Genomic DNA, 13,381 nt, shown 5'->3' with positions numbered 1-13,381 from the left:
ATCACTACTCATCTCCGCCCTAAAGAGGGACTCTGGGCGGTATATTTTTTTTTCCTTCTTCTTTTTAGTTTTGAAAATACTGTAAAGCATCACTTAAATTGTACCATCCTTCTCTAAACCAGACCTTTCTCCATTCAAGATGTTGACAAGTTTATCTATACCAGAGTGGAATTGGATACCATAGTTCTTAAAGCAGCTCCATTTCCTTGTCCTCTCTCCCAGTAGTGATTAATAATGCAGAAGCTCAATAGGGCATGTTTTCCCACCCATGGCAACAGGGGCTGTGGAAACTTGCAGTGTGTTGGTGTCTCATCATCACATTTGCCTGACTAAATATTACAGAGAAATAGGAGGGAAAGTTATGAGTTCTGTTGCTTTTAGCAGTAATCACATTTTGGCCATACTTACAAGTTCTAATAAACACTTTCTTAACGTTTATATTTTGAAATACGTGTTACATATTCCACCACATTTCCCATTAGATTACCCTGCCAAAGTCAGATCAAACAAAATACCTTAATTTTTGTAATTCCTTCCTTGTATTCCCTTATGTGTTCTTGACATGTGGATGAAACAAGTTGTCTTAAGGTACATTGTCTTAAGGTACAATGGTAGGTCTCTTTTGTGATTCATACTTCTTGTTTTGATACTATTGTACCAAGTAATAATTTGCAAGTGAATGTCACTTAAAACACAGTGATTTTTCAATGTCATTTCACATATTTGGCTGGAAGTAATTTAAAAAATCAAGTGAAATGCCTGCATCCCTGAATCATTTTACAGTTCAAGATGTAAGTTGTAGGCTTGATGAATTCAAGTTTACTTACTTATGCCCAAGAGAGTATAGGGCAGTTGAAGATGGTGTAATATTTTGCAAGCAGTCTACAACATAAAGTTTAATTCTGTACTGTACAGTTCTATTACATATATACTGTAATCACAACTGCTGAAATATAATACATGTAAAAAAACAAAAAATACACATCAGATCAATAAAATTCTTCTTTGTGATTGTTGTGATTCACAGACATGGGTAATATGTCTGCCTAGAATCCATTCAGAATCTTCTAGAGCTTACATAATTTCTTGGGGGAGGGGGACATGCCTAGGCACAGTTCCCACTGAATTCCTTCAATTTGTTTTTGAAACAACAGTGATTGCACATTAATTCTTGGGGCTCATTGATTCTTCTAAATTCTTCATTTTCTCCATTTTGTTCTATTTTATTTAGTGTGAATATATCTTAATTACTTACTGTCCGTTTTGCTCATAAGGGATTTTAAGATGCAGGCTGTTGCTGCCTGTTTAGTCACCTTCCAGGATTTGGCCTTCATTCCTCAAGGAGCAGTAAGGCTGTAGCAAATTTCCCCTCTATGTGGAGAAAATCTTTGAAGCTTTGTCTCTTCTTCCACAAAGATCAACCTTGTACCCAATTCTTCCTTTACTTTCCAGTTGACTGTGTCTTCTTCTTTCCTAACCTATTGTAAAATATGTTATGAAGAGTTTGATTTGCCCACCAGTACTCCCATCAATCCCCACTTGGAATCTTTTCCTGGTTCTCTCCACACTAATGTTGAAGCATTTTGAAACAATGACTACCACTTCCTTTTATGGAAAAAAGTATGTTTAGTAGTAGTGACTTTGCCTTGCCTGAGAAGAGAATTCTGTGCCTGACATCAGAACCTGCCTTTCTCCATTCTTCAAGAACAAAGTAGTCCTTCACCCAAATATCACTTTCTTCCTGAACTTTTGTTTCTGTATTCCATTTCCAACAAGTCATTTCTTTTTTTTTCCCTGACTAGAAGTTACTCCACTCCTTTGATGTTCAAAGAACTCTTGCTTTCTGCTTGCATTGCAGTATCACACAACATTTCCAGCTTTTCAGGGTCCATCCTGGGAGTTAGGTCTTTTTTCTCAAGTTTTTCCAAGTGGATAGTTGCAATCATCCACTAGTTATGAATTAGCTGAGCAGCAGTGCCCTCTTCAGAGCCATAATCACCCAAAAGAACTTAATCCAGATCTGGGCCTTTCTGTGTGGGATTTGTTTACCTGATGTGTGCAGGACAGCTACTTCACCCCAGCTTTTCAGTTTTATCCAATGATGTAAACATGTCTGGACCTCTGCTCCCACAGAGATGCAGTCCTGAGAAGAGTAGTCCTTTCTTCAGTTATCATAGGAGAACCAGATTTCCCTCCAAGTAATAAGCTAGCTACTTACCAAAACTATGATGGAGAAGAATGGTTACTCAAGTGTAGCTGTAATTCTTCTCAGGAGCCACCATTTTAGTCTCAGGAACTGAAGGGACTCAGTGAAAAGTGTGCTTAGTCATGTGTGCAGTATGTGGGATGTGTCTCCCATAAGCTTTAGAAAATTCCATATGGGTTTGGCATCAGCATGTAACCCATGTATGTGAATTCACTGATAAATGCTTGAATAACTTCAGTTACAGGTAAGTTAACCAGTTTTTCTCATGATCCTGTTCTTTGTCCTGCACTTAAATCTATCTGAATGTATCAGCATTCCTGGGAAATGTTAAAAGCTTAAGAAAAAATAGAAGAGCTTTATAAATGATGGTGGATCCATCCAGTCATCAAGGCATGGTATCAAATGACATGTATAAATAGCATTAAAATGTACATTTTTTAAGTGACTCCTGCAAATTTCTTTAAGGTCTGGCTCTTGGTTTGTGAGCTAAAGCACACTCAGTATTACTCTCTTACAGTGCAGTCCTAAATATATCTACTCAGAAATAAATCCCATCCTATTCAGTGGGACCTGCTTCTAATTCACTGGGTTAATCATTTCTGTACAACTTCTGCTGGTCCTCAGTTTTATCAGTCAAATAGCAAACATCCTTGGCTATTATCATCATGTGAAATGTATAATGGTTTTACTGTAATGGGGTGTCAGACTCAGACTGCTGTGAAAGAGAACCTTTCCTCTCTATGTGTCTGTGCACAGCGTCACACAGCTCAGCTGCGGGAAGAGCTTCAGAAACTCCCCTGCCCTGAAGGCTTGGACCCAGATGCGGATGATTCAGATGAGAAATGCAGTGCCATGACTAGTATTGAGGACACGCTCTTGCATGAGCAAGTCAAACCAAGCAGCAGTAAAGACCTCCCAAGTGACTTCAAATTATGAGCTATGTTGACATGGACTTGATAGACCCACAAGGCTTTGAAGCACAAGCCAAATATGTCAATATTTGTATCTAAGAAGCTAATTATGTAATAGGTAAAGAAATTGAAACTATAATATGCCCTTCAGGATATACAGTTTAATTCAAGATGATCTTTTATTTACCTGTACAAGAGTGTAAACTTTTTTGTGCTTTTATTTTCCAATTGTGAAAACCACTGATTGGTATGTTTAAAAAGTTATGTATACAAGAATGGATAAATCACTGTTATATAAGGGAAGCTACCTTAGGAAAGAATGTTTACTGAATGTTTATTATTTTTTTTTTACTTGTAGAGTGAGGGCAGTTGTAACAGAATATATATTGGTCATTCTTACAGCTACTATTTAAAGTCAGACAGTTTTCACTGAATTTGATAGATTTTACGTTTGGCCATATCTCCATTCTCATATTTGATTTCTAAAGAAAACCTTCTGTATACTTCAATAAAGGTCAAATGGACATGCTCCGTCTTATGATTTACTGGTACCTTTTTTAATAATATTGCCATGAATACATTATAGTTGGAGACTTGCACTTGTATGACTGAATTTATTACAGTCAACATATTTAATTTTATGCTTAACTAATTCTAAAATGCAGTTGAAATAAATGCACATGGTTTTACCTCAGCCAAAATGTGGACTGCTGAATTAATCTTTCTTAATTTTTGGTTAATAACTGGATGATTTCTTCTCAAGAGCAGTTAAGGATTGTAGATAAGGAATTCAAGAGCAATACATGAATTTCTATTTTTTAATTTATTGCTAGCAGACAAAATATTTCATGCAGCAGAATAGACGAATTTTGAAGGTTTCTTGCCTATTTTAAAAAATATTTTAAAACTGGGATTTTGTGGTTTCAGATTAAGAAGTAGTAGTAGTTGAAGATTTAGAAATATTTTCTCAAATATTCATTTAAGAGGTTTACAAATTGCCCTGAGTCAAATGATTGAGCTGTCCTGTCATCCATTTTCCAAATACCAGCTTGGGTATGGTGGGAATTTTTGGAATCAGATGGTTCAAAACTAGTGGATTACTAGGTTCAATTTGTGTAACATTTGGAAAGGCAGAAGGAGAGTTATATTTGGAAACAGAAGCAGATTTGCAAATACTTGTTGACAATATTTTATTTAATATTTAATACCACCCCCATCATCTTCCCAAAATAATGTATATTTCAGATAAAGCATCTCTTCTTGGAGCTGCCTATGGCAGAGATGGAAACATTTTTCAAAGCTTTAAAGCTAAGATGTGATAGTAGCAAATGAGATGTGATAACAGCAAATGATTCTCCCTCTCTCCCTGAACTTTCCTGCCCTAGACTTCCCTTCACACTCTTATAAATGCAGTGGATTCCTTTTTTACTTTTAAGTAGTTCAACCATGTATTCGTTTTCCTAATAGTATTGGGTACTGTAGAGGCAAATTCCTTCTCCCCTTCATTTGTAGAAAAACAAAGCTACAGATAAATTGAACAAGTAAGGTTTGAAAAGTGAATTCTTCAACAAGACATTGGTATTTGTCCTTACTCAGAATGAGCTTTGCCCCAATGTCATGTTAGCCAATTCTGAGCGGCTACGTGACATCATATGGGCACTGGGCAACATTTCCAGCCTTTACTGTTGTAACATGTAACATGTCTCATATTCAAAACATCACCAGTTGGAAGTAAAGAAAAAAATGGGGTTGAAACAGAATAAAGAGGAACGAAACACCCATAAATGTTCTTTAAACAAGATCAGTGAGGGAAGGGAAATTATTCTGTGTGTGATTCTGTTTTTAGATCACTGATGCAATTGTATTGGTTCTTCTAGTACTGACTGACCAGCCCCAACCAACACATTTCATGTCATGAGCACTGATGGTGAGCAGGAGGGGGCCCCTATCCAGGGGGGAAAATGCATACGTAGTAGAGAGAATTTAAGCTGCCATTCAAAGAGACACAGAACAGTCCCGCCTTGACTTTGGGGGTTTATCTGTATGGGTTTTCTCACGCTTCATCAGTTTGGTAGGATTTTCTGTCTACTGTAGCAGTAATAAAACACTAGAGACTTATTCCTCGTCTCGGTGTGGTTCCTGCTTGTCAGGACATCATGCAGTGTAAAATCTTATAAAAATTCTTCCTTTTGTCTGTAAAGTTACATAAATATGGCTACCCTATGGGGAAGCCACTTCATTGTTAGTACAGTACTGATTGTCCTTGTGGTTGTGGTTCTTGGCACAAAAGCACAAAGTGTGACATGATCCAGCATTTGGAACTCTTTTACCCTATCCTAAGTAAGCAAGGGGAGGCCAGCCAAAGGTCCATGACATTGCTAGTGTAGCTTTATAAATAGGAAACACACTGTACCATAATGAGACTGAACTCTAGAATTAGGTTTACTCTAAAGCAGCCTCCCATAGCCTTATGCATGAAGGAGACATTATCTAAGACAGCATTTTCTCAACATTGATGACTTCAAGATGCGTGGACTACAATTCCCAGGCTGGCTGGGGAATTCTGGAAGTTGAAGTCCACACATCCTGAAGTCACCAGCATTGAGAAACACTGGTCTAAGAGAATGAGCACACATCAAAACCAGGAATCAGTAGAGGAATAGATGGATTTGGATTTTGGTAATTTGGTAATGGGTTTTGATAATGGTGAGATGTGTGAAATGGAATCCTCCAAGGATTTCTGTTGGGGCTGGTGTGCTTTACTTTATTAATAACAGTTCTGAAATTAGGAGTGGTCAAGTTGGAGTCGCCACAAAATGATTCAGAGTGGAAAACGCAAAAAAAAATGAAATGCTCCGAAAAAGATTTATCCAAGTGGGTGAATAGGCTTTAAAATAAAAAATACACTTCAGGATAACTAAGTACCAAGTGATGCATGTGTTTCAAAAAATTGGAGTATCAAATATACAGTAATAGAGTCTGAGCTGGCAGTGACTTATCAGATACAAAATCCCCAGTACCCAGGCTCTCTTGTTGGCCATTCAACCATACAGAATGCTGGGTTAGACAAACCTTTGGCCTGATGCATCAGGATTGTTAAGTGTTGCTGTTGTCTTCAACTGTGTGGCAAACATTGCTGCTCAATTATGCAATCCCTTAAAAGCACTAGACCATCTTTTTACCTAGTGAAACATTCCAATTTTTTAAAACCTGGGCACTTTCACAAAATAGCTTTCTGGGAAGGGTTCCCTGTTTACGAAGGGCCCACAGTAGTTAAAAAACACCTTTACCAAAAAACAAAAAGGGGAGGTTGCTGCCTGCTTCTACTTCTAGCCCTCCAGGATGCTCTCTTACAACCCCCACTATTTTGCCTTTTTTCCTGAGTTGGTGGACATGCTTCGAGACAAGGCTCTGGACCACAGCCTTTGTTTCTATTTTTAAAGAATGCCTCTGCAGCCTTTGGCAGCATGCTTTGTAGGTGGGACAACAAGCTTGGCAATGTCAAGAGAGGCCTCCATGAATGCCACAGTGCCAACCCTTGTCTTAACACACTGTCATTGAGCGCCCTTACAGTGGATAGCTGCCTGCTAGAAAATAATTGTGTTTAGTATGGAGAAAAGGAGCTGGCTAACAACATTATGAATTGATTCTTATATGCAGCATTCTGACTTTGCTACTTCTAGCTGTTAGCCCTTCAATTGTTTTTGCCCCAGAGCTTCCATTTGCCATCTCTTTCCTTCCTCCCATGAATTTTCATAGATTTACAGCTGCATTTAGCTTCATAACATTTGATGGAGGTGACATTGCACCTCAAGATATGTGTTCAGCCTGAGAAACAAGCTCATAATTTCAGAAACAATTTTTCAGAAATGCATCTTACACTATTGGTTCTCCACTTATGTTTGAAACTTGTAATTGTCTGTCTGTCTGTCTGTCTGTCTGCTTGCTTGCTTGCTTGCTTGCTTGCTTTCCTACATTTCTGAAAGAAATATAATATTCAATTGTCCAAATATGTCATCTTGTGAAATGTGTTGTTTTTGAACAAATTGTTGCTATTACCTTTTTCTTAGCTATTTTGTTTAGAAAAAATAGTAAGATAACTGTTTTCTTAAAAACCAAAGGATTTATTGAGTCATTCCGACTTAGACGTCTTTGAAGCAGAATATGTCATGCCCATTAAGGGCATGAAATAACATTGTTTATTTATTATCAGTTTTGTCCATGCATTTGACATCCCACGCTGCCTCACAAATGTGTTCTATAAATGCAGAGCTATTGCCAGGTTACCATATTAACTAACATGCTTCTGCATTATACTTCTCAGTAAAAGTTCCATGCGTGCTCAATGTGCTCAATGAAATCAGGGTTGCTTGGTGGAAAACATGATCATCCATCTAATGAGATGTAAAATTTAAGCCATAAGTTAGAGGAGAGTTCCACACTATTTGGTGCCCTCTAGAAGACTGTTTACTATGCCACCTGGAGTTTATAGGAGCTGACGTCCTATGCATCTACTGGAGACCAGGTTGGGGATGAATAAGGTAGACTATGTTCATAGTAAAATGTTTTAGAAGGATATATTGAGCATATAAACTTCCTTTCATGCTAATGAAGAACTCCAAGTAACAGTCATTTGCAGAAGCACATTATACACCTTGAGTACATATATGCACATTTTAAAGTATGTAAGTGAATGTAAACTTTTTCATTTGCCTCTTCAAATCTTAATTTAGTTTTCTCTTATAAAATGTAAAACAAATCATCTGACCTTGATTTTTTAAACAATAAGTAGATTGAATGAGAAAAATCTTTTGCTTCATAGCTTATGCTTTTATCATACATTATATTAACTAGATTTATCTTCCAAGGTTTCAGATCACTGTCATATTATGGTAGCAGTCAAGGACATAAATATTGTAAATTCTTAATCAGCATGACCTAAATACATTCAATTTTGTCCTTATTTATTTCCAGGAGTTAAAGTACTCTGAAGTGCTCTTTTATTTTCCACTCTCTTCAACAATGTTCCTTTGTCTAGAGCAGTCTTTTTCAAAATGGGTACCTCTAAATACTTTGAAAGATCTCCCATCATTCCAGATCGCTGCCATGCTAGCTGATAGAAATCTTAGTTTACAACTTCCAAAGAGTTCAATACTGCTGTAATAGTAATAGTACTAATAGTACTTATTGTTTAGCAACACGAGATCAGCACATCACAATCCAAAACCTGGGGACATGAATTAGGTTGGTTTTTCTTTAAGCAAATAAATCATCAGGTGGATTGTTTTATACAAAGGGAAGAACATCAGTTATTCAAGGTTAACTCAGTCCCACAGAATGATGCAATTTGGCTTCAGAATGAATACATTGTTTATGCTGGCTAGTAGTGCTTGGAGCTGAAGTCCAACACATTAGGAGGGTGCCTGGTTGAGGAAGGCTGTTAAATATTGTTATGTCTAATCCTCAAACCTAATGAAGAGTGAACTTGTCTAGGGGGGTTGGCATTCACACCAACAGAATACATGATCTCTACTTTAGGAAAGAATTTCTTTTGTTAGGCACTGTCATGAGTAATGATGGCGAGCAGGAGGGGGCCTCGATCCAGGGTGGAAAACACATGCGTAGTACTGAGGAATTAAGCAGCCATTCAAAGAGACACAGATCAGACCCGCCTTAACTTTCGGAGTTTATCTGGGTTTTTCCCACGCTTCTTCAGTTTGTTAGGATTCTGTTAATGTAGCAGTAATAAACATTAGAGACCTACTCCTCGTCTCAGCGTGATTTCTGACTGTTAGGACAGGCACAGTATTTGTCCTGATTACCAGGAAACACACTGAGGCGAGGACTTGGTCTCTAATATTTATTAGTAGTACTTAACAAGAATCCTAACAAACTGAGAAAGCGTGGGAAAACCCAGCCATATAAACCCCAAGGTTAAGGCGGTCCCGATCTGTGTCTCTTTGAATGGCTGAACAGTTCCTCAGTGCTACGCATGCGCTTGACAGTCTGGGTGAGAGCCCCCTGCTTGCCATCCTTACTCATGACATCACCCTCCCCTCCAGATTGATATTCCATTTCAGCCCCCTCCCCTCCAGAGTCTTGATAAGATATGTTGTCTGCTTGTAAAGTCTCATGAGAACTTGGCAAAGAAGGCAATTCTTCAAAGGACAACTCCTCCACGGACGAAGCGGTGCTGCCCTCCCAATCCAATAACGCCTCCGAGCCAGGTGGCTGCTGCTGAAAAACATCTAGAGAGTTAGCAGGGTCAGCCCCCCTCCCCCCTGGGAAATGCAAGCCCGAGGTTGAGGGCTGTGGTTCCCCCACCTCCTCTGTAACTGGAGTCGAGGCTTCAGGCAGGGGCGGGGGGAAATACACACTCATGAACTCCTCAGCTTGGCCTTCTTCGGCCCGCTCAGGCGAAGGAGTAATCTCGGGTAAAATGCGAGGCTTGGGTTTGTGAGGGAAAAGCTGATGGAATCGAACCAGTGCTGGAGCATGTACATCTCTGGCATTCTCCCACGTGCGCTCCTCCTCAGGGTACCCTTTCCAGTGTATGAAATATTGGATGCCCCTTCCCCTCCTCCTAGAGTCCAGAATCTCTTCCACTTCGTACTCCTCCTCTCCCTCCACAATTACTGGAGGTGGTGGGGGTAGGTGCGATCGCAAGTTACTTGGGGGAGGGTCTTTGGCTAGCAAGGCTCTGTGAAACACTGGATGGATCTTCATGGATGGTGGGAGCTGTAAACGATAAGCTACTGGATTTATCTGCTGCACCACAGTGAAAGGGCCGACGAACTTAGAGTCCAATTTCTTGGAGGGTCTGGTAGAGATCAAGAACTTGGTAGAGAGCCACACTTTGTCTCCTACTGCGATCGCTGGCCCCTCCTGCCTATGAGCGTCTGCCGCCCTTTTGTAAGCACTCTTTGCCCTGTTCAGCTGCTCCTTTAACAACTCCTGTGCGGCTTGACTCTTATGGTGCTGGCATTCCTTAGCTGGGAAGGAGATTGCTCCTGTAGTCCAGTTCATCAACGGGTTGTGGATCCTCAGCCAAGGCGTGCCTAGGATTACCGGCACATTTAGCGCTGCAGTAACATAAAGCTGGATCCACTCAGTGTGGTCTCCCACTGTCAGCTGCACCGGTTCTGTGAGCCTTCTAATCGGCCCTGCCTTGAGGGGCTGGCCATCAATGGTCTCTACTTCTATGGGGCATGGCAATTCCCTGGTCGGTATGTTGCAGTCTTGTACGGTCTGTGCATCAATAAAATTAGTTGAAGCTCCAGAATCCACGAGGGCCTCTAGCTTGACCTGGTGCTCTGGGTTGACTTGGACTTTTACGGGTAAGTAGTAAAAGTCTTGCCTGGAATCTTCGGAATGAGCCCTCCTTAATTGATTTACGGTCTCCCTGCTGAGCTCTTGGGAGGGAGACCAACGGAGTTTCCCTGATTGGAAACAGAGGCGGGGATGGGTCCTGTTTCCGCTGCTTGCCCTGGGGGTCTTACTGGAGTTGTTTGGCCTCTCGCTGGGCAAGTTCTCACCATGTGCCCCTGGGCTCCGCAGTAGAAACACAGGGCTCTCTCTCTCCTTCTCTGCCTCTCAGTCTCGGAAATCAGTCTCCTGCTTGCCCCAATCTGCATTGGCTCCTCTCGTGCTGAGTGAGAGGCTGCTACAAGGGGAGTTGGGAATCCTGAAAACGCTTGGAGGGTCTTGCTTCTCCCTGGCTGCATCTGCCTAAGCTCCTCTAGCCTGGCATCTATGACCACCGATAGCTGATATAGGGCTTCTAATGTGGCTGGTGTTCCCTGGCGCACCAATTCATTCTTAATGTCCTCATCCAGCCCCTGTTTGAATTGGTCTTTTAATGCACTCTCATTCCAGTCCAGATCTCCTGCTAACAACTTGAAATCAGCAATGTAGAGTCCCACCCTCTTGTTACCTTGCTTGAGCCTCCGAATCTCCCGGCTGGCCGTGGCCTCTCTGATGGGGTCGTCAAAGTGTGCTCGGAAGCCTGCCAAAAAGTTCTGGTAGTCGTTGAGAATCGGATCGTTGTTCTCCACCATGGGAATAGCCCATTTGGCCGCTGGTCCCTTCAGCAGGCCTAGGATGAAGGTGACTCTGGTTCTGTCTGTGGGAAACTCTGCGGGTCTGCTGTCGAAGAACATAGTACACTGTGTGAGAAAGATTCTCAGCTGTCCTGCTTCTCCTCCAAATTTCTCTGGTAGACTGCCCTGTGATCTCAACATTACCGGTGGGGCTGCTGCTGCTGCTGCTGCTGGTGCCGGTTGTGGGTTAATCGGAGCTGGTTGTTGCAACTGCTGTAGCATGGCAGCTTGTAATGTGTTGATCTGGAGATCTACTTGTTGCTGGTGTTGCTGTAGGGCTGCTGCCAATTGCTGGATGGCGAGCCGCATTTCTTGGTTTTCTGAAGACATTTCTAAACGTATCTGTTTAATTGCTTGTTCCTCCCTCTTTCGATGGGAGTAGGAGTTTGTTAGGATTGATGTCCTGATTACCAGGAAACACACTGAGGCGAGGACTTGGTCTCTAATATTTATTAGTAGTACTTAACAAGAATCCTAACAAACTGAGAAAGCGTGGGAAAACCCAGCCATATAAACCCCAAGGTTAAGGCGGTCCCGATCTGTGTCTCTTTGAATGGCTGAACAGTTCCTCAGTGCTACGCATGCGCTTGACAGTCTGGGTGAGAGCCCCCTGCTCGCCATCCTTACTCATGACAGTATTAAGCAAATGAAGCTTGTCGTGTTTGTGACTTCATGGACTCGTCATTCTAGTTTTCTTGGCCCTGATACAGTAGAACTTTGTCATTGTAGTGTTCTAGAATATTTCTTTATCTACTCTTGAGTCCTGAGGTTTCCTGGTTGTCATCCAAATACTAATCTAGGTTCACCTGGCTTAATTATTTTAGGTCAGCCAGGGTCAGAAAGGTGCTGCCATTTAGGTTAAACTCTATGACATAAAAACCTAGGACTAAATAAAGGTTCATAGAAGCAATCTGATTACCTATTTTTTTTCCTTAATGTAAGGGCAGGAAAGTCATATTCTATCCTGTCTTTTTAAGAGGAAAGCCAAAAAACCAAATGTTCAGATGCCAAATGCAAATGAGCTGGAAGAAACAATTCAATCTTGCAGTAAAATCTTCATTTAGTTGTTTGACCTGCATAATTCCTTGAGTTCCAGAACTGTAGAGAGTAAGGAAGATGACCTTGACAGAGATAGGCCAGATCCATTACCAAAGTGAGAAGGGGAAAATCATGGCTTCAGTCCAAAACAAGAAGGGATGCACAAAAAGTGGACACCTCCCTAATTTACATGAATATAAGTGGGGTGGGAGTGAGGAGGTAAAGCACAGTCAGACTTGCAAGGTTCTGATACTATAGTAAAGGTAAAGGTTTCCCTTGACGTAAAGTCCAGTCGAGTCCGACTCTAGGGGGCGGTGCTCATCTCCGTTTCTAAGCCTTGGAGCCGGCGTTGTCATAGACACTTCCGGGTCATGTGGCCAGCATGACGACTCGGAACGCCGTTACCTTCCCGCCAAAGCGGTACCTATTGATCTACTCACATTTGCATGTTTTCAAACTGCTAGGTGAGCAGGAGCTGGGATTAACAACGGGAGCTCACCCCGCCGCGCGGTTTCGAACCGCCGACCTTCCGATCGACAGCTCAGCAGTTTAACCTGCAGCACCACCGCGTCCCTCCTCTGATACTATAGCCAATATTAATAAAAGTACTTTTCACCTTCAAGCGGAGTTGATTTCTGGTTCAGTCTACATAGTGGGGCTGACAAGAACAAACACCTTGTATCATAAACAGTTTATGGCATGGTGTGCTTTTTAAGTCACAACTTATTTTGAGGGATGTACAAAACTACATTAAACTTAGAAATCAGCATAACGTCTATTGATCTAAAGCAGATTTGCCCAAACTGGTTTTTTCCAGATGTTGCACTCCAAACATAGCATGTCTCTGTCACTGCAGATCCAAATCATAGAAGTTTCTTCAGTTTTCTAAGACAATAGAGTTATCCAAATACCCAGGAAGTAGACACAGCCTTTGTCTTTCATTCATATTCTCAAAATGTATGAAAAAGTTCTTTTAAATACCTAAAGCTATTTTATTTATATTATTTTAAAATGCTGATGTTCAGGAAACGCATAGAAGCATCAAGAAGTCCACATACGTTTGTGTGTTTAAGACTTCAAGTAAAATTATAACTATATTACTTTCACATTTCACCTGACATAGTAGC

At 41.0% G+C, this 13,381-nt stretch overlaps 1 protein-coding gene across 6 annotated transcripts in view; it reads left to right on the top strand.

The window, feature by feature from the left end:
* BIRC6 (baculoviral IAP repeat containing 6) overlaps positions 1–3,646 on the top strand; it is a 183,557-nt gene extending 179,911 nt beyond the window's left edge. For all 6 annotated transcript variants that reach the window (XM_063305522.1, XM_063305550.1, XM_063305531.1 and 3 more), the window contains exon 74: positions 2,963–3,646. In XM_063305522.1, the coding sequence (XP_063161592.1) occupies positions 2,963–3,142 (180 nt within the window). In that variant the 3' untranslated portion in view covers positions 3,143–3,646. The remainder of the gene's footprint in view (positions 1–2,962) is intronic.
* Positions 3,647–13,381: the final 9,735 nt, after the last annotated feature.

Source organism: Candoia aspera, chromosome 1, assembly GCF_035149785.1.
Source record: "Candoia aspera isolate rCanAsp1 chromosome 1, rCanAsp1.hap2, whole genome shotgun sequence".
NCBI classification, from domain to species: domain Eukaryota; kingdom Metazoa; phylum Chordata; class Lepidosauria; order Squamata; family Boidae; genus Candoia; species Candoia aspera.
Note: the sequence above shows the minus strand (reverse complement) of the source record. Positions and strands in the feature narration are given on the sequence as shown.